The sequence below is a fragment of the Mizuhopecten yessoensis genome, unplaced genomic scaffold, assembly GCF_002113885.1.
Source record: "Mizuhopecten yessoensis strain PY_sf001 unplaced genomic scaffold, ASM211388v2 scaffold6169, whole genome shotgun sequence".
NCBI lineage: Eukaryota > Metazoa > Mollusca > Bivalvia > Pectinida > Pectinidae > Mizuhopecten > Mizuhopecten yessoensis.
In genome coordinates, this window is record NW_018406415.1 from 1,158,580 (window position 1) to 1,177,382 (window position 18,803).

Here is an 18,803-nt window from a genome sequence, read left to right on the forward strand (position 1 = left end):
AATGACCTCTTCACTACTTAAGCTGCATTTGAATGCTTCGGCGTAAAAAATGTAGTCCATCCTTACAAAGAAAACAACGTATTTCACAGTGTAGATTATATTTTATCTACAACATCAAATATCCAACAACATCAAAACTATACATATAACGACAAAACAGAACATTTATAATGCAGATTGTGAATTTCAAGCAGTTAACAAGCGAATGAGTACATTGCAGTGTAAAAATTCCGCAAAATGTCACAGAAAGGTACAAGACAGATCAGGCGAGATAGAAAAATCTATCATGGTGTATGATGTGGGATATCTGTCAGAGGTACGAGAAAACCTGATCTCGCTCAGTTACAGCTATTTGATTTTTTTTTCTCGCACCTTTTAGTTAGGGAAATTATTCAATATTACTTGAGTCTAACTATCCTGTCTCGGACCATAAAAAAATATGGCCTCTTCACTGCTAAAGCTATATTTGAAGGCTTAATAATAATAATAATTTGAGGTTCTTATATACCGCTTTATCACAACCTAGTTAGTAGGTCGTCTCAAAGCGGTTCACAAATTATTATCCATGGTTATAGGGCCTTTGCAACCAGCCAATATCTTTCTCAACTCCCTGGGGGAGTATGCAGCTGGTGCTGCCATTTCGGCGCTCACAGCTAGCATTCTGCAATTCTAGCATTACCCAACCACGTACTCATATACAGATGAGTAGACTGGAACAAGCGGAGTAAAGCATCTTGCTCAAAGGCTTCCTCATAAACAATGTAGTTCGTCCTTACAAAGAAGAAACTTAATGTGCAGTGTATTTCATAGTGCAGATTATATTTTATTTACAGCATTAGAAATCTAACAACATCAAAACAATACATATAACGACCAAAAAGAATATTCATAATGCAGATTGTCAATTTCGAGGGTTTGAGCAGATGAATACATTGCTATGTGAAAAATCAGCAAAATGTCACAGAAAGGTGCCAGACAGATCGGACGAGATAGAACAATCTAGCACAGAGTATTATGTTAGATATCCCTGTCTGAGTTGCAAGAATGAGCAAGTCAGGTCTTTCTCTGATGGCTTGTCTTTCAACATTATGATTATTTTCCTAGTTTGAAAGGTCACAAGACCTACTGTCTGAATTTGTATTTCTCTTATTTTTTTATCAAGGTTTTACGTCCTTGCAGAGGATCATTTAAAGAGTGAATAGGGCTAGTCAGTTCACCCACAAAATATTTTATCAATTTTGATGATATATACCTTATTGTGATCCCTGTCTTAAGGTGACTTGTCCAGCCTTGCATGTTAAAAGTATATAGTGTGATTTGATATTAAACATCGGTGTGCCGATCAAGGGACTCCACATTTTGTAGATTTTGGGAGAGGATCCGGAATTACTTACAATTCTTAGCTTGCTTTTCCAATCCACTGAAATATTAAATGTATCTGTGTATTGGATTATTAAATAAAAGATTTGGTTTTTTCAGAGACATATATACTACTGGCTTTATACGTCTCTGGTTTTTCAAAGACTAATAGAATCTTTCACCCCCTTGGGAGTGAGACAGGGTAATCTCAACCCGAGGGGTAAGATTCTTAAGTTGTCAAATACGAGGCAAGCCTCGTGTTTGACAGCTCAAGAATCTTACCCCGAGGGTCATGGTATTTTCGTGACGTCTTGGTATTGTTGCTATGACGTCATACAATTGTTGAGAAAGTGCAAAGAACACATGTAGCTTGTCTCAACCCTAGGGTGAGATAAGAAAATCTCACACCGGTAAAATGGTGGATTATCCCTGTCCAGGGTAAGAGAAATTCAAATCCTAGTCCATCACAGTAAATTAATTAAGGTATTTTATCCTATTTTAAAAGATTCCTGAAATAGTAGAAAAAAAATTGATTCTGCATTATTATTTTATACAGAGTATTTATTTTGAAATGCCCAACTCTCAAGGTTTGATATACTTTTATAAACCGGTGACAAATGGATAAATTTTGAAACGGACTATAACGGTAAAATTCCTGATATATAAGTCCGGTTATAGTTGAAGTTTAGAAATCTTACCGAAACTTCCGGTTTGTTTGTGCAATAGCTGTTTTTGTGTGTATTTTAAAGAAAAATGCTGAAACCGACACTTATAGCGTGCATCCTGGCGCATATGCAGTTTCATGAATGCAAACTTCAACCAGTCATGTTTTAATGGCCGTTTGGGGTACTACATTTCTGTTCACTCTCTAGAAACAAAAGAATAACTCGTAGACAAACTGAACCAACATGGATCAGAATCCCGAGAGCGAATGCCTTGACTTGAAACTATGTACCGAAATGGAGAAGCTCGCAGATCAGTTGACAGAATCGGGTAAACCGGTACTGAATGCTGATGTGATGAAGTCGTTCAAGAAAATATGCCGGTACAACAGCAGTTTTGGTGTCGAATAAACTGTTTTCTTTCAATAGTTCTTTGAATGAACGTCCAATTAACATATTTTTTAAAAAGAGTTGTTTATATCGTATTAGAGATTGTGTGGGGGGTCAAGTGAAAGTTATGTTCACGATTCCTTTTTCAGACATGAATATTGTTCGTATTTGCTGCTTGACCATGTAGATTTTCTCTGGGTACTCCAGCATCCCCCCGTCCCCCCTACACACACATTAATACCTCCTATACACTTTTATCAATGCTAGCAAGAGTGACATATTAAGTGGGGGAAAAAATCAATAATTGTTATAAAATATGGACATATGTATACACACAAATTGGATGCTCCACGTACCTTCTGCAACTATCTTGACCATGTTGCCCTTATCACTAATTGGGATCAAAGTATAAAATATAGGTGTTCGATTGGCAAATGCACTCTGAACCAGTTGAGCTGAAGTTAAGCGGTGCATATTGTGACTAAAAGTTGTTAATCCTTGCTACATTTAGCTATAGGAATGGACCTGGTTTTAGTGGTATATATACTACAGAATATATGGGTAACTTGTGCTACAATCATTTTGACCAATGCTATCGGTGTTTATACAATATTTTGCATATGACAATATATTCATCTATGTTATGAACATGTATTTGGTCATTCTTGTGTGTGTGGAAAATATCTTGGGCAAGATCAATTTCCAAACCTAGGACACTCTATACTCTGGATCAAAAGTATCTGTCTTTATAATTATAATTACCTGCCATTTTTCTGGGGCCTTTCCCTCCACTTTTAGCATTTTCCCAAGCCTTTGCATGATTTGCCTCAATTATGAAAATACAAAATTTACAACATAAACATAAAATGTAATTTATCCATTAACATGTGTCAAGTAATTTATTAACAAGTTGAAACTTTTCCTTTTAGGATATCAGATTTGTATGTGAAGCATGCATTTCATATGTTGATTACGAAACTAGAAGAGGACCATTCCGAGGTTCGGCTGTCTGCCTTCCAAATGGTGGATGAGTTATTTAACCGATCACATGCCTTCAGGGAACTTCTAGTGTCTGAGTTCCAGCGCTTTTTAGAATTAACAGTCGGTAAGTCATTATATTTAGTTACTATATATATATATATATATATTTAGATTTAATTCTTTCCTGCAAATTAAACAAATAATTCATCTGAAGACCACACATCAATTTTTGGGATACAAAATTTTGCATCCTGAATGCACCACCGTTCATCTGGACGCAGTCGTTATTCCATGCGTCCTCAGACCTGTTCTGTTCGCAGGACGTGGTAGTATAGCTACTATAAGTCACGCTGAAAACAGATTTGATTCTTTAACTATAGATTTTTTCAGAGTTCAAATAAATTGTATACTTTTGGATTGTAGGGATGTGTTACAAATATCAAACAACTATAATTATTACAGAAGTCATGATGCTAAGAATTCAAACTTCTTAATATATAATGATTCTGTTAAATTTATTATACAATTCAATTTCTTGTGCATGTACATTTATGACATATTTAAAATAAATCTTTAAATATAAACTTCTATTTGAGTTGCAGTTGAAAACTAGATAAGTTATTTCTTTAACATTTGATTGTATGAAGATCGATAATGCTAAGGACATATCTTTATTATATATACATAGTATGTATTTCATCTTTCGAGTATGCGCGGAAGCATTTATCGTGAACCTATGTCTTTTCTGTTTACAACTGTTGCACATGCAGACATTGGTTATTATGCAATTTTTCCATATTTGAATTACAGAGGTAGATTTTGAGCAGCCTCTTCCTCCCCCCAAGGCTGCAGCAGATGCCCTGCGGACTAACTCACTCAAGGCCATACAACAGTGGCAAGAGAAGTATGGAGAAGCCTACAAAAAACTCAAGCTTGGTTTCAACTACCTTTCCACATGCAAACATGTAAGACTCTGGTGTAAAAGATTGTTCATGTGGATCGATCAGTGTTTTGCTCTTCCTCAGTCTATTCCGTCTTTGCGTATTGCAGAGTTATCTTCTCTTGTGAGCAGGTATTGATTGTTACGTCATTTGTTTGTGAGAGTAACATCATCAATTTTTGAGAAAACTATGTAATTTTCTCACACAAACCAATGACGTAACAATCAATCCCTGTTCACATGAGAAGATAACTCTGCAATACGCAAAGACGGAATAGTCCTAGGGGATATCACACTTACGTTTAAGCTTTAGTGCAATTTTCTCTTGGGACTGAGGATGTGTATCGTTATGCCTCAGTAATTCCAGTTAAAAAAAAAATCTTAGAAAATATTATTAACCCTTTGAGTGCTAGTCACAACTATAGTTGCGCTGTATGTATGTGGCCACCACTGCTAGTCACAACTATAGTTGCACATTCTATAAAATGGTATTTTATATGGTCAACAGCTAATCGTATTGTTTAAAGTTTAATCAAACACATCAAATAACCAATTTCCATTGGTATTAATATGTTTATTATAAGTATTATTTTTGCAATATTTTTACTAAAATTGTGACTTGTGAAGTTATATCTAAATTTGAACTGCAGTGAAAATTAAATTTTCCTAATTAATTCAGCACTGATTGGTTACCATATGCTATTCTAATGTAGCACTCTAAGGGTTAACAATTTACTAACATATTCTCTCTATATATTTTCAAGACTGAATATTTTACATATATATAGAATTCAATCCACACTCCAATTTTTGTGTAACAGGTGAATTTTGACAATATAAGAGCCAGAACACTGGCTGAACAGCAGCGACAGAGGGAGGATGAAGTGAAAAAGAAACGGATTGCTACGGAAAGAATAAAGAAAACTTTGTGTGAAATAGAAGGTAAAAACTAGATTCAATACCCCACTAGTTTGGTTTAAAAAGGTGTTTTAATTTCCGTCATTGAGGGTTTTATTTTTTTATATCTTGAAAACAAGTTAAAAGTTTTTAATCCACCCAATAATGAATATGTTCTTAATTATTAAACAAATGTACTCCAAGCCCAAATATATATATATATATATAAACCCATTTTCAGGTCAGTAGCATATACATGACAAATTTGAGAAATTCTCAAGATCTGATATGGATCATCAGTGGTGTGCTATTCCACAAGTCCTACATTCAAGGCTAGAAGGGTTTATGTCAGGGCTAGGGAAAATTTCAATATTCACAATGAAAATATAGGCTGGGCTAGTAGAACTCTTCAAAATGTGCCTGTGGGCTTGTACTGTAAATATAGAATTCTACACTCCTGACTGTACAACTTAAGGGTGCCTGAACTGTACCAAAAACTAAACAAAGTTTTGGAAACTATTGTTTTCGGCATGACTATAGCTTTGATAAATGATTTCTGAAAAGAAGACCATATCTTGTTGGATTATTATGAAAAAATAATGAAGATGAAATAAACAAAATATAATAATAATACAAGTGTTTTGAATGGAAAGATTTCGTGGAAGATTCTAACCCCGGACTTCATTCAGTTATACTGTTGCTCTAAACGCCTGAGCTACTAGTCAACGGAAGTGTCTGGGCCCATTTGTGCTGCAGTTATATCCAAATGGATGTTAATGGGATGTTCCTGTATATACGAACAAATATTATTCATTGGGACAGGGATCACAAAACCAGTAAAATTACATTGTAACATCACAGTACCCAAAATCACGAAACAGGTGTAGCTGTACCCAAATCGGGACACCCCTACCAGTTTTGGCTTATATAAATATTTGGAGATGAAAAAAGTATTTAGCAGAACAATGCATATTATTGGAATATTTTAGAGTCAACGGTCGTTCTGAATGAATTTCTTTTCCAAACTATCATTAGTTGTGAAATAGTACATGTAGGAATATGAAAAAACACATACAAAAATTGAGAATCAAATAAGGTTGCATGGCGCATCAATTTAGAACGTTACATTTTCGTCATAATTTACAAACTAAAACTGTGATATTAACCGTAAGTGGCGGTAAATAAAGTTTGTATAATGTTTTATTGGTATATTAGCATCTTTAAATCAATATTTTCAATTTAAAAATACTTCTTTGCTTATAGCATGCAAATTACTTCTGACTTTTCCTTCAAGTGTCCCGATGTGGGTACCGTCCCGATTTGGGTACTGTCCCCATTTGGGTACTGCAACGTTACTGTAATTTTTTTTTTTATCAACATCAAGGCACACAGTCTTTTTTTTTTAAATTATGGAATACATGTAAATGCATAATTAGTAATTGCTGAAAAAAACTTCTTGAAATTAGCAACAGATGAGTTTATAAGGTATGTATTAAAAACAGTTTTGTATTTTTTTCAGATATGGGAGGAGACATACAAAACAGTCTAAAGGAAGTACACACCTGTTTTGATCTGCTCCTACCATCACCAGAAAACTTCTTTATCAAATCCCAGGATGATAAAATGCAGGGAGGTCAGACAAGCTGTGTCTCAAACACAAAACACTCAGAAAATTTAGTAACGGATTCAGACTTCAAAAAAAGTGCAGACTTGTTCAATGGAAGTGAAATTTCTGGTGTTAGAAGTGGCAATGAAAATACTGTAGATCAGTCAAACTCTGTGTTAGATACAAAATCGGATTCAACTAGTCAAACAGTTCATGTTTTGAAAAAGACGAATTGTGAACCTTCTACCTCTAGTTCAGAAAGTTTAAAGGGAGATAATTCATCTGTTAAGGGAGATAACTCAGTGACAGAGAATTGTATGAACAATGCTGAAAACTGTAGTGAAAATGATGTTGTAATTTCAAAAGCAAATGATGATAGCGACAATTTGAGAAATGGAAGTAAAAGCCAAAATGAACAAAATTTGAATGATTCGGAAGAAGATGACAATGATGAAGAGGAGGAAAGTGACGAAGAGAGTGATATGGATAGTGTAGACGAAGAAGATTTTGTCCAGCAACATGGATTAGGCACACACCAGTATAACATCACTATTGATCTAAATCAAGGACCTGTATCACTACAGGAAACAGAGGATAACCAAGCAGTCCTTACTACGCTAAAGGATTTGTACAGAGTCCTTATGTCCAAGTATTTCCCTACAGTCCAACACTGGCTACAGGTAAAGAACTTAGGATACAAGCAATGTTCATCATGAAGCAAAGTGTAATGTGTGAAGGGATATTTCAGTATCTACCTATAATTAACATAATTATTGTCTGTCTGAATTATTTTTCTCCGCTTATAACATTTCCTATGGTTTCTGTGAAACAGAAGCACTCATGTGTATTTTGAATGAATGAACAGCACTAAGCATACCTATAAATTGCAGGAGTGTACAATTCTACCAGCCCAACGCTTTTTGTCTCGGCTATAGAACATATTTGCTGTTTTGTTTACTATGAAAATGTAGCTTGGGGCCGTAGAAGTTTCAAAATTTGCCTGTAGGCTAGCACAAGAAAACTAGAATTGTCACACCCCTGAAATTGCCATTGATGACGGGTAAAAAAGCTATGTATGTATAATTCGCTGCACTGGTACATGTACTACTAAATATATGTAGGCAAATTCCAACTCTTATTTATTTGAAGTAAAACAGAGAAAATGTGATTGGATAAATTGTTCCTCTCTGCCTAATACAATTATGAAGGAAATTGATCATTTTAATTTTCAGGATATTTTTTAACCATGTTTGATCGTATTATATTTACCTTTTTTAACAGGTTCTCTCTAAATATGGAGCCAAACAAGACGAAATTAAACAAGTCATCGACCTGAAGGCAGAGATTGAGAAAACCAAGAAAAAGTTTCACGAGTTGAACATCATCCCAGACGAAAAACTTAATAAGGATAATGATTCAGGTACCAACACTTTTATAATTTTACAGTATCTTTCACATGAAAATATACCGGGCACAAGTGCACACAATGTTATTTACATGATATCAATATTGTTGGTACATTAATTCAGTTTTAGAAGTTTTCACTGTCTTTGTAAATTAATTTGTATATTTCCAATGCCTTAAATTATAAAAGTACCCTCAGTACGGTACTTGACTAACTCTTTATACATCTTAGACAGAATTGTTTTTTCTAAAATGCATTTTAAATGATAAATCTTGATCAATCAATTTTAGATGAGAGCGAAGAAGATTTTGAAGAAGTTCCCGAGAAGGAAGGATACGAACCTCACGTTCCAGCTCACCTCCGTGCTGAGTATGGTACGGAACAGAAGCAATCGTTACAATGAATAAAATATCTTATGGCTACTAGTATCTAATGAAAGGTATATACCTGGTATACACTGTATATATACACACGATGTATCAATAGGAGAAAAAAATAATATTTTGACAGACTTCAAAACTCGCAGCTTTCACCCTTCACAGAGATTTCAGGTTATATATCCTCGATCTGACTTGAGAAATTATTTTCAGTTATTTGAAAAATATTAATTAGAAACTATCTAAAAAATCTTTCCATCTGGAGTTACCAGATTTGGTATGTACATGTATGCATCTTTGGATGGCGACATATCATTTACCAAAATTAGGTCACTGTAACCTACATTTTGACCTCTGACACATATCCTTGACAATGGTTGTACATGGAGTTACAAAATTTGGTATGCCTGACATACAGATCACAGTGTCGCTTTCCAAAACTAGGTCACTGTGATTCAATGTACCATGTATGTGTACGTAGTAAAAATTTGTTATGTACAGTATTTAAAAAAGGCTTAGATTTTGTTTTTTTATCTTTTAACCTGTTGTGTGTACATTTATTGCCCTGTTAGTTGGAATATATGATTCTTTGTTTCATAAGGGCAATAAATATATCATATAATCCAAAATAAAATAATAACGCAATAGTATTGAGTATCAGGCTTACACTCCATTATTGTCGTCTGATTTAGTCTCCCTAAACTCATTTTGCTCTCTCAAGTAGAGAGGCCCAGAATGAGGTAGCTATGACAAGAAAAACATGATGTTTAAATTTATAATCATGTGACCAAAACTATCTTGTTAGAAATGATGATGACAGAATACAACTTTGTGTATAACAGGGTTACAGCCCCTGCCAAGCTCAAGTACAGCAGGCCCAAGTCAGCTAGGGATAGCTCATCTGAAGATGCCCCCTGTCAAAGTAGTCAAGCCTTCACCAGTGAAAAGTCAGATTTCGCCAGGAAAGAAACCAACGCCTCACTACTGGGACATCAACTGTCGCCTAGAGGAGGACAGCGCCGATGATCCTGCCTCACTCAAGGCCAACCTGACCCGCCTGGGGAAGGAAGTCAGTAAACCAGGCCCAAGGTTAGGACATAACAATGGTTTAAGTGATTCAGATGAACCTGGAGCCAGTGATATAGGGGATAAATTGTCCCTTTTCTGTACGAAATTGCTTAGTTATCCAACTGTCTCATAATTTGGCTCATTTTATTGTAAATCCATCCAGCCAAATGAAAACCCAGATGGTTTTTAAAGTAAAAAAAAAAATAAAAAAAATATAGAACAAATCTTCTTCTAAGTCCCAATATTTCGGCCTCCTGGCCTTCTTCAAAGGGTGAAAGTCAACAATTGTTTCAAGTAACATCCCTTTTGTTTCTATGGAGGTAGAGGAAATGATGTACAAAGGTATGACACCACAATGACTCTTTGACTCTATGACGTCATAAAAGCACACAGTCAGAAACACAAAACATCAATGCCAATATTTTCCAATGCAGACCGAAGCTCCAGCATGAATTATTGTTGCAATCTGAGACTACATGAGTATTACTTCATGATGTTGTGTTAGAATTATCTCCCCTGTCACACTTGGTGCAGAAACTGTTTTTGCATATAGATCAGCTCTGTGTTTGAGTCACTGAAAATTCTGTATAATGTAACAAATAATGTATAAGGCATAGAACAATAGGACAGTATTGGAACTATTCTGCCTGCTTGAAAAGTTACACAGACCAAAGCAATATGGGATCCACTTGAAATACAGTGCTATCATGAACCTCCTGTGTGATTCATATAAAAACTGCAATTTCTATAAATTGTAAGATGTATCTTAATCTTTATTGATTTTTGTTTTGATCATAAAATGAAGCTCTTCATCTTCGACTCGTGGGAAGAAAAGGAAACAATCTAGTTCTTCTAGTGCTGCTGAAAATTCCAGAAAAGAGAAACTGTTAGAAAAAGCACCTTTGATCTCGTATGGCGTGGACTTGGAGCATTGGGAAGACCCAGAAAATATTGCCATGCCTATGGTAGAAAAGTAAGTGGTATTTTGAAATGGGAATTTTAGAACATTTGACGTCAACTTGACACCTAGACAAGTGATAATTTTACCAAGGCGTCCCGTTTAAAGGTATGACAGAAGTTGAGATTAAAGCACTACCCTGCATTCTAGACCTCGCTCATGGCTGAACATGTAAGGGCTGGATATGAATTTTTTTCAGAACCTGCTTTCAACCTCATTTCTTTACTACTGAAAGGAACTCTGTCAGCAAGTCTGTCAATAGGTCACTTTGTAGAGGTCATTTCATGTATATCCTGTCACTTAAAATTGTCATCTTTTTGATGCTTGTACTTCCTGGATTGGCAGAGTGTTGTATACACTTGCATACTGAAATCAGGGCCGCTTTCGTTTCTTGCATTCCAAACGATTGGAGAGTTGTTCATTTATAAAATAGGGACAGCCTTAGTGATTTGATGTTGCTCCCTGGTGAGGCTTGGCAAAGATTTTCAAGGCCTGCATTAACATTAGGAAGTTTATCAGGCTTCGTCCCTAAAATGTCACTTTTGAAAATAGGCTGCAAAAGCAAACAGGCCTCAGGCCTTGTACCTTGCAAACAAGAGTAATGACCCTTTTATTCATTTTTGAGACTCACGTTTGTCTGCAAGAATGGGATCATAGATTGCTTACAATACTTTTCTGTGTTCTATGTTGGTTTGAAAGACATTTGTACTGTAAACCACCTACATATAATTTTTCGATATCATAGTTCACAAAGTGATCTGATCACAAATTCTAGTATCTGGCAAACATTTATATGCACATCTCAGTTTTGCATGAAAAGGTCTGTTGAACACTTTACAAAGCCCATATGTTCAAGGTATGTCAATTTTTCAGGTATGACTCCCTGCACAGATTCTGGACACCGTCAGAAGAGGCTAGTGATGTTCCAGAAAAGGTTTGTAACAGAACAAAAATGCAGACTATTTCAAGAACAAAATCTAAATATTGTTATAATTATTCTTGTCCAGAAACCAAAAACTGTTATTTTTATTTGCAAAATCGTGATCTTGGCTGAAAAATGGGATGGACTAGCAACAAATTGGTATATGTATCAACATGTAGATTGCTCAAGCCTAAATATTTTGACAGTTGGTTCAAGAATCAAATGCAGTTGCAGAAATAATACCTGAAAGGAAAGGAACTTAACAATTAAAATTTCTATTCCACTTAGGGCTGTTCCAAAATGAATCAAATGGGAGGGGTAGGGGGCAGTTTTATGAGATCCTACAACTCATAAAATATTAAAACTATTTTTTTTATATCAGGAATGACAAGTAGCACTTTATTGAACTCCACCACTTATAGTAAATGTTCATTAATAGAATCTTCCCCTACCTTGAGGGTGTGACAGATACATTTCCAACCTGAGAGGTGATGTATTTTTGGTTGTCTAACCCGAGGCTCTGCCGAGGGTTAGACAACCAAACAAATTACCCTGAGGACTGGAGATTTCTCTGTTACACCCTCAAGGTAGGGGATGATTATTTTTCTCCCATCCTATTATTTCAGTCACAACTCCACCGACAGTAGTCTGCCATATTTGTAAACAAAAACACATGTTGGGTATGCATATTGTCATTAACTTTTGATGACGTCACAATTACCGATGACGCAATTTAATGGCGTCACAATTGAACATGTGCTAATCGGCACGAGGCTATTTTCCCCTAGGGGTTGACAAGCTGATCTCTCCTGGCTAAAACGGGAGACACATCTGTGAAAGGTGGGAGAAATATGTGTCTCCCACCTCCAACATATGTTTAATTTTGAATAGCCCTTATCTTGTGGACTTCAATTCAGAACTCACTTCTTATTGCATTTATGTTGCTGAGTTGTCCAAAGAAATCACATGATAAAATCAGAATCACATGATAAAATCTGAAATAACATGATAAAATCAGCTTTGAAACAAAAACCTCTGTACATTACTACTGAAAATCTGTATCATCAAGGAAATGCTCAAGGAAAACTGGAATTTGGATGAGAAACAATTGATCTAAATATTTAAAGACTTTTCAGAGATTTTCTGGAACAAGAGTTGTAAAATGAAGTAAAGTTTTTGCTAAAATCCAAGTCCACAAATTAACTGGAATAGACACTTTCATATCTCCTATTAACAAATTTTATGATTTTGAGCAAATAACACAGGTAATTAAATATAGAGTGAAACCTGTTCAATATGACACCCATACAAGAGATTTCTATAAAAACATGGTATTATAGCTGTATGTCAGATTTTACAATATCACCTGGTCAGATAAGACAGGTTTCACTACAAAGCTAAATATTACTTCGTTGGAGAGTTGAGGTGACCTTAACAAATTTTTTCCAGATGGACAGAGTGTTTAATACGCATGTGTCTGAATTTTTCTGCCATAGGATATGATAACATAAAGAACAACATGGTACATGTATTTGAGATGTCATGAGTCTGAAATGTCGAGATTATAATAATTTTAAAGGAAATTTACGATTTATTTTCATTCTTAAATGCATGTCTCATACAGAAATGATTAAGATATATATTTTTGTGTTGTTTTTATTGTACGGAGAAATAATATCCGTAAGTTAGAGACTTCATTGTGTACCGTTCTCTGTAGGAGGGAAGGGCTGCGATGACCAAGCGTAACATGACCTACACAGGGAATTTTGAGCCTGTCCAATGGCATTGCCGTGCTGCGCTGCCGAACGGTAAACTCTGTGAGAGGATGGACAGATTCAAGGTATCATTCAGTTAATCTGTCTTTGCATTGTCTACTGTTGGCTAAATATAAGTTATCATTCAGTTAATCTGTCTTTGCATTGTCTACTGTTGGCTAAATATAAATTCATGACATCAAATTGTTGATAATTCCAAAATAATCTTGATCTTGTATGCTCAAATCTGTAATAACAGACCACATGGGAAGTCCAAAAACTGGTCTCTTAATGAGGCTCAACTCATAAAGAAATCACTATGATTGGTAACATTAAAGGGGCTGTATATTGTCACATAGCAGTCTTAAGATTGATTGGATACTAAACATGTAGATCTCCTAACGAAGATTTACGTTGTTGATAAAGCCAACGTCCAGTGTGGACAGTTTTATTTTTTGGGTAAGCCGGTGATAAATATAACTATGACCGAAATAGCTTAATATCTTGGCCTTTCAGTGAGAAGTAGGTATCAATCAATTGTAAGTTCATGTGCAGTTGAACCTCTCCGTAAAACAATTGTCAGGACAATGAAATATCTTTGAGATAACTGGGGTGTACACTGCCTGTTATGTAATTCTAAAATACAATATTTTAATTTTGTAATCATCGTGTTGATAGTTGTTGAAATATACAAACTTCTATGGTTTCTTTCTTATTCTTTATTATAGTGCCCCTTTCATGGGAAGGTCATTCCACGAGATGACCTTGGAAATCCCACCGATCCAGAGGACATTGCTAGACTGGCCAGTAATGAGCCGGATGTTATAGGTCAGTATTGTCATCTCAAGGTCAAAGATGTCAAAGGTCAATACTAGTGCCAAGGTCATAATTGTCAGAGGTCAATATTAGTGCCAAGGTCATAATTGTCAGAGGTCAATATTAGTGCCAAGGTCATAGGTGTCAGAGGTCAATATTAGTGCCAATGTCTGGTTTCAGAGGCGAGTACCAGTATTCATCATAAAGAAATAAATGTCAATGATCATTACTACATCATTTGCGAATTCACAACATATCTTTGACTAACATGTGTATAGTAGAGTGATACCTGTCTAATCTGACACTCTGTGAAACACAACATCAAGGTCAAACTAGACAGGATGTTGAAACAGTTATATTTGGTAGTTTAGGATTATAGCACTATGTTGTCAGAATGCTCAGGGGTTAGATAAGACAGGCTTTCACTGTACATGGTACATAATCAAATTCAACTTACACACCGTAAATTTTTACAAAGTCCAGGCGCAAACAAAATCTTATGAAACCCAAACCATGTAATTTAAATTGATACATGTAATTTCTAAATTTTTAGAATTCAAAATGAAGTATCTGCAGTGGAATGAAATTGAAACTGTTTATTAAGAATACAGTTTATGTAATTAAAGAACTGCTTTTGTCACCTAGATGAGGTACCTCCTTGGCAGGACGCAGAACTCCAGGCAGACATTGAGGCAGCCACTGGCATTGACCTTGGATCTTTGAGGTCAAAGGGCAAAGGCAAAGGAAAGGGTAAAGGTAAAGGTAAAGGCAAAGGTAAAGGAAAGCAGCCAAAACACCCGAACCTAACCAACATAAAGGAGTCGACAAACACTGCTCGTAACAGGCTCGAGGCGAAGATATTTAAACCGTAAGTAATGCACATCTTTTCACTGCACCTAAAGCTTTACTAAGTTATTAGTCCCCCGGGGAGGGGGGACTGTAGGTTTGCACTACGTCCATCCTTCCATCTGTCATTCCGTCCATCCTTCCATCAGATAAGTTTGTCCGGGATATATCTTTTATACCGTTTCATCTAGAGTAACCAAATTTGGTGTACACAGACATCTTGGGATTGCGGAGTGCAGAGTGCAAGAATTATGTCACTGTGACCTACGACTTGACCTTCGACCTTCACTTTTGTAAATGTTTGTCTGGGGGATATCTTCTATATAATTTTTCACCTTGGTGATGGCGGAGTGCAAGAAGTATGTATCAGGATACTTTCCTAACAGTAGGTACATCCTGACATAAGTGTACTGTTTGTTAAATATAGAAATCTTTACCGGTGGTAGACAATACTTTGCCTTGTTTTCAGTTGGTTTCATCTCAAATTTGCTCCCTTTATTTTTTTAACTTGGCAGATCCTTACTAATCTAAAACTTCTAACAGTTTTTCATAAGTGTCACATCAAATGGAAACTGTTGTAAGATCTTATTTGAATATACAATTTGGATTTATGATAAATACACTGTATAAGCATATTCATTGAATACCTTCTACTATACAAGAATCTTTCTCCTACGGCGAGGGTCTGAAGAGAAATCTCAACCTTCTTGGGGGTATCCCATTCTGGCAATGATATGTTTGAAAACAATGCTTATGAGCAATTGTAATAAGTGTCTTTATTATACCCCTGTAACAAAGTTAGGGGGGAGGGGGTATACTGGAATCACCCTGTCTGTCTGGATGTCTGTCGTCCGCAGTAACTTGTCCCAAAAGCTCCATCCTAACTAACAGGCAGATTTTATTGAAACTTTACTTGAATGATCGGTATATTATGTAGTTGTGCACTGGCATTTTAATTTTAGTTTTCAAACACTTTTTATGTAAGTTGACACCAAGGTCAATGTAACTAAATGATGTATAAACTACCAGCGTCTGCGGGGGGTATTAGTTATCCTCCAGATGACAGACCTAGTTCGGATTTGACACATGACCTTTTTCATAGAGAGCTGATTGTGCTATCATAGTTTCTGTGATGTCATGTTTCTCTGTCATAGTTTCTGTGATGTCATAGTTTCTGTGATGTCATAGTTTCTGTGATGTCATAGTTTCTGTGCTGTCATAGTTTCTCTGTGCTGTCATAGTTTCTGTGATGTCATTGTTTATTTGTCTGTGCTATCTGTCTAATTCATTGTAAGATAAATGTATCAAAAGCTTTAAAAGTCAATCATCTTTTTATTTACAGGTCTGCATTAAAGCGAGTTGCCGCAGCTCAAAATGAAATTGCATTCAAAAAAGTTCGGGACAAGTTTGGTAACCAGTTTAACTATGCCCTCAAGTGAAGATACAGGTTTGGTGCCAAGCTGAGGATCAGTCTCTTATATAACAGTAAAATCATGATGTCAAATGACAATCAACATACAGTTATTCACAGTAAAATACCAAGACTTTGGTTCGGTTGGTTGGGAACGCAAACAATTCCACATGTGTTCAAATTTCCACTTTTACAATACTGTGACCTTTCATCTACATAAGTTATAAACACTTGTTGTGGATGATGCAAACCAGAGGATGAAATACTTTTTCCTTATCATGTAATGTACTCATTGTAAACATTAGCAATGTACAATTTCCTGTAGAATGTGATATTGAGATGCAATAACCTAGAGAGAGAATAATGAATTATGTAATTCATATACGCACAAATTAATTAAATATGAATATCATTGTCCACAGGAATTTGATGATATATCACTATTATATATTATAATAATAATCCAGGTGAAAAATATGCTATAATGACCTAAGTAGCTGTATACATGTAGTATAGAAAAGTATAATACATGTATACTATAGTATAGTGTAATACAGTTAGGGGGTATTTTTTCATCTGGACTATTATAACATTATTGATTGCTTATTTCTGTATTGGCCTAGTTATAAGTCCAATGCCTGCTGTAATGCTGTCTATAGTATAACTTATTTTATTTTGAATGCAGAAAAATAACAGAGTATTAGTGAATGAGTTTGACCATTTTTATATTTATATATTAGAGTATGTATGCTCAAAGACGGGTATTTACAGTACATGTATATTTATGAGCAATAATAAAAGGACACGGGTGTTAAAGATTTCATGTTGATCTACTTTACAATCGTATGTGTTATTTATTCAGTTGTATTCAGCGAACAGTAAAACCTGTCTATTTGACACTGATGTGTGTTAGACAGATTTTAAAGGATTTTTTACTTCTGTCCTTTGATTAACACAATTGTCAGATTTTGTCAGACACTTGTGTCAAGAACTTTGTATACACCGGCCTTCCGTGGTGCGATCCGTCTGTCCATTTGTCCATCTGTCAAAATTTGGCTTGAATTGTCTGCAGCTTCTTGACTAAAGTTTAAAGTATTTACCAAAATTCCATGAAACTTTACATGTTCCTAACATCAATCTGTTGAGCCCAATCAAAAGTCAAGGTCATACTTCAAGGTCAAGGTCACAAGTCCAGGAACTTTACATAATAATGAGGAAACAGTATATTTGGCTTGTCTGCAATTCCCCGAGTAATATTTTCACACAAATTCATTCAAGTAATCCTAACATCAATCTCTGGAGACCAGTTGAAAGTCAAGGTCATGCATTGAAGGTCAAGATCATAGCTACAGAATCTTTACATTATGATGAGAAATTAGATATTTGGGTTGTCTGCTGGCTTTTGACAAGATTTCTTGCAACTTTTATAAAATATCATGGTAGTATTTCTCAAAACCAGTTGAAGGTCAAGGTCACAGCTGCAGAATTTTCAAGAAAATTTCCTGAAACTTTACACCATTACTCCTGACCTCTATCTCTCAGGTCCAGGCCAGCCAGATGTCTAAGATTACGGTCACAGCTTCAGAATCTTTGCATGATGACATGATTGTTTTTATCCAATTTCGCACTACTTGTTTGTACATACACTTGGAAGCTCAACGTCCAGCACTTGCATGAGATTTAGTGGATGTGTACACTTATCATCACTCTGGCTCCCAGGATGATGTTGGCAGGCATAGTATGTGTATGGTACTATTGTTTTGTATTGAGATACATGTTGGTTTATGTACAATGTAAACCATTTGTACATTATGTAGGCAGCAAGATGACGAGTCGTATGTTTGAATCCCCAGTTTTGGTTTGAAGAAATATTCAATTCAAATATATTTAAACAGTAGGTTTAATAAGAAAAAAAAAAATGGTTTTTCTTTCAAACAATATAATTTTCTTCAAATTTTGTTATCTATATCTTCATTGTTCTAGTTATTTTACCTGTATATATTTGTCAATTTAAAAAAAAAATTGTAATCACCAAAAAATGAAGTGAATGTAAAATTTGGACAGAGATAAACGGCATGCATACAATTAATTCTGTCATATTTAAGAGTGAATGCAAAAGTTCTATTGAAATATGAAAACTTTCATAATTTTCCTTTACAGGTTATTTATATAGTATTTAAACAGTATGAGAGATTATTCAAACCCAGCAAGAAGTTTATATTTGTATTGATGAATAAAAAATGAAAGAGAAGACATTTTATGTTTTATTTATGATTAAGTACTTGACTGTTGCAGGGATTTGTAATGAAACTTGATAGCCCAACATTTCAAATTAGTTCTAGGAGAAAAATAAAAACTATAATTTACAAAAATGTGGAAAATCATGCTGGAAAAATGGCAAGGTTAAATAG

The 18,803-nt window shown here is 35.2% G+C and overlaps 1 protein-coding gene across 1 annotated transcript; it reads left to right on the forward strand.

Moving 5' to 3' along the window:
- Positions 1-2,063: 2,063 nt before the first annotated feature.
- On the forward strand, positions 2,064-17,813 carry LOC110451716 (UV-stimulated scaffold protein A-like). Its single transcript, XM_021499859.1, has 14 exons — positions 2,064-2,404; positions 3,341-3,516; positions 4,203-4,357; positions 5,154-5,274; positions 6,749-7,515; positions 8,117-8,255; positions 8,531-8,614; positions 9,460-9,706; positions 10,491-10,658; positions 11,517-11,577; positions 13,283-13,405; positions 14,048-14,147; positions 14,781-15,003; positions 16,324-17,813. The coding sequence occupies exons 1-14, from the start codon at positions 2,268-2,270 to the stop codon at positions 16,418-16,420; spliced, it is 2,598 nt and encodes an 865-aa protein (XP_021355534.1). The 5' UTR covers positions 2,064-2,267; the 3' UTR covers positions 16,421-17,813.
- The last annotated feature ends 990 nt before the right edge of the window (positions 17,814-18,803 follow it).

Coding starts and splice junctions, on each gene's coding strand:
- LOC110451716 (XM_021499859.1), top strand. CDS start 2,268: ATGGATCAGAATCCCGAGAGCGAATGCCTTGACTTGAAACTATGTACC. Junction 11,578..13,282: donor CTAGTGATGTTCCAGAAAAG/GTTTGTAACAGA, acceptor CGTTCTCTGTAG/GAGGGAAGGGCTGCGATGAC. Junction 15,004..16,323: donor GAGGCGAAGATATTTAAACC/GTAAGTAATGCA, acceptor TTTTATTTACAG/GTCTGCATTAAAGCGAGTTG.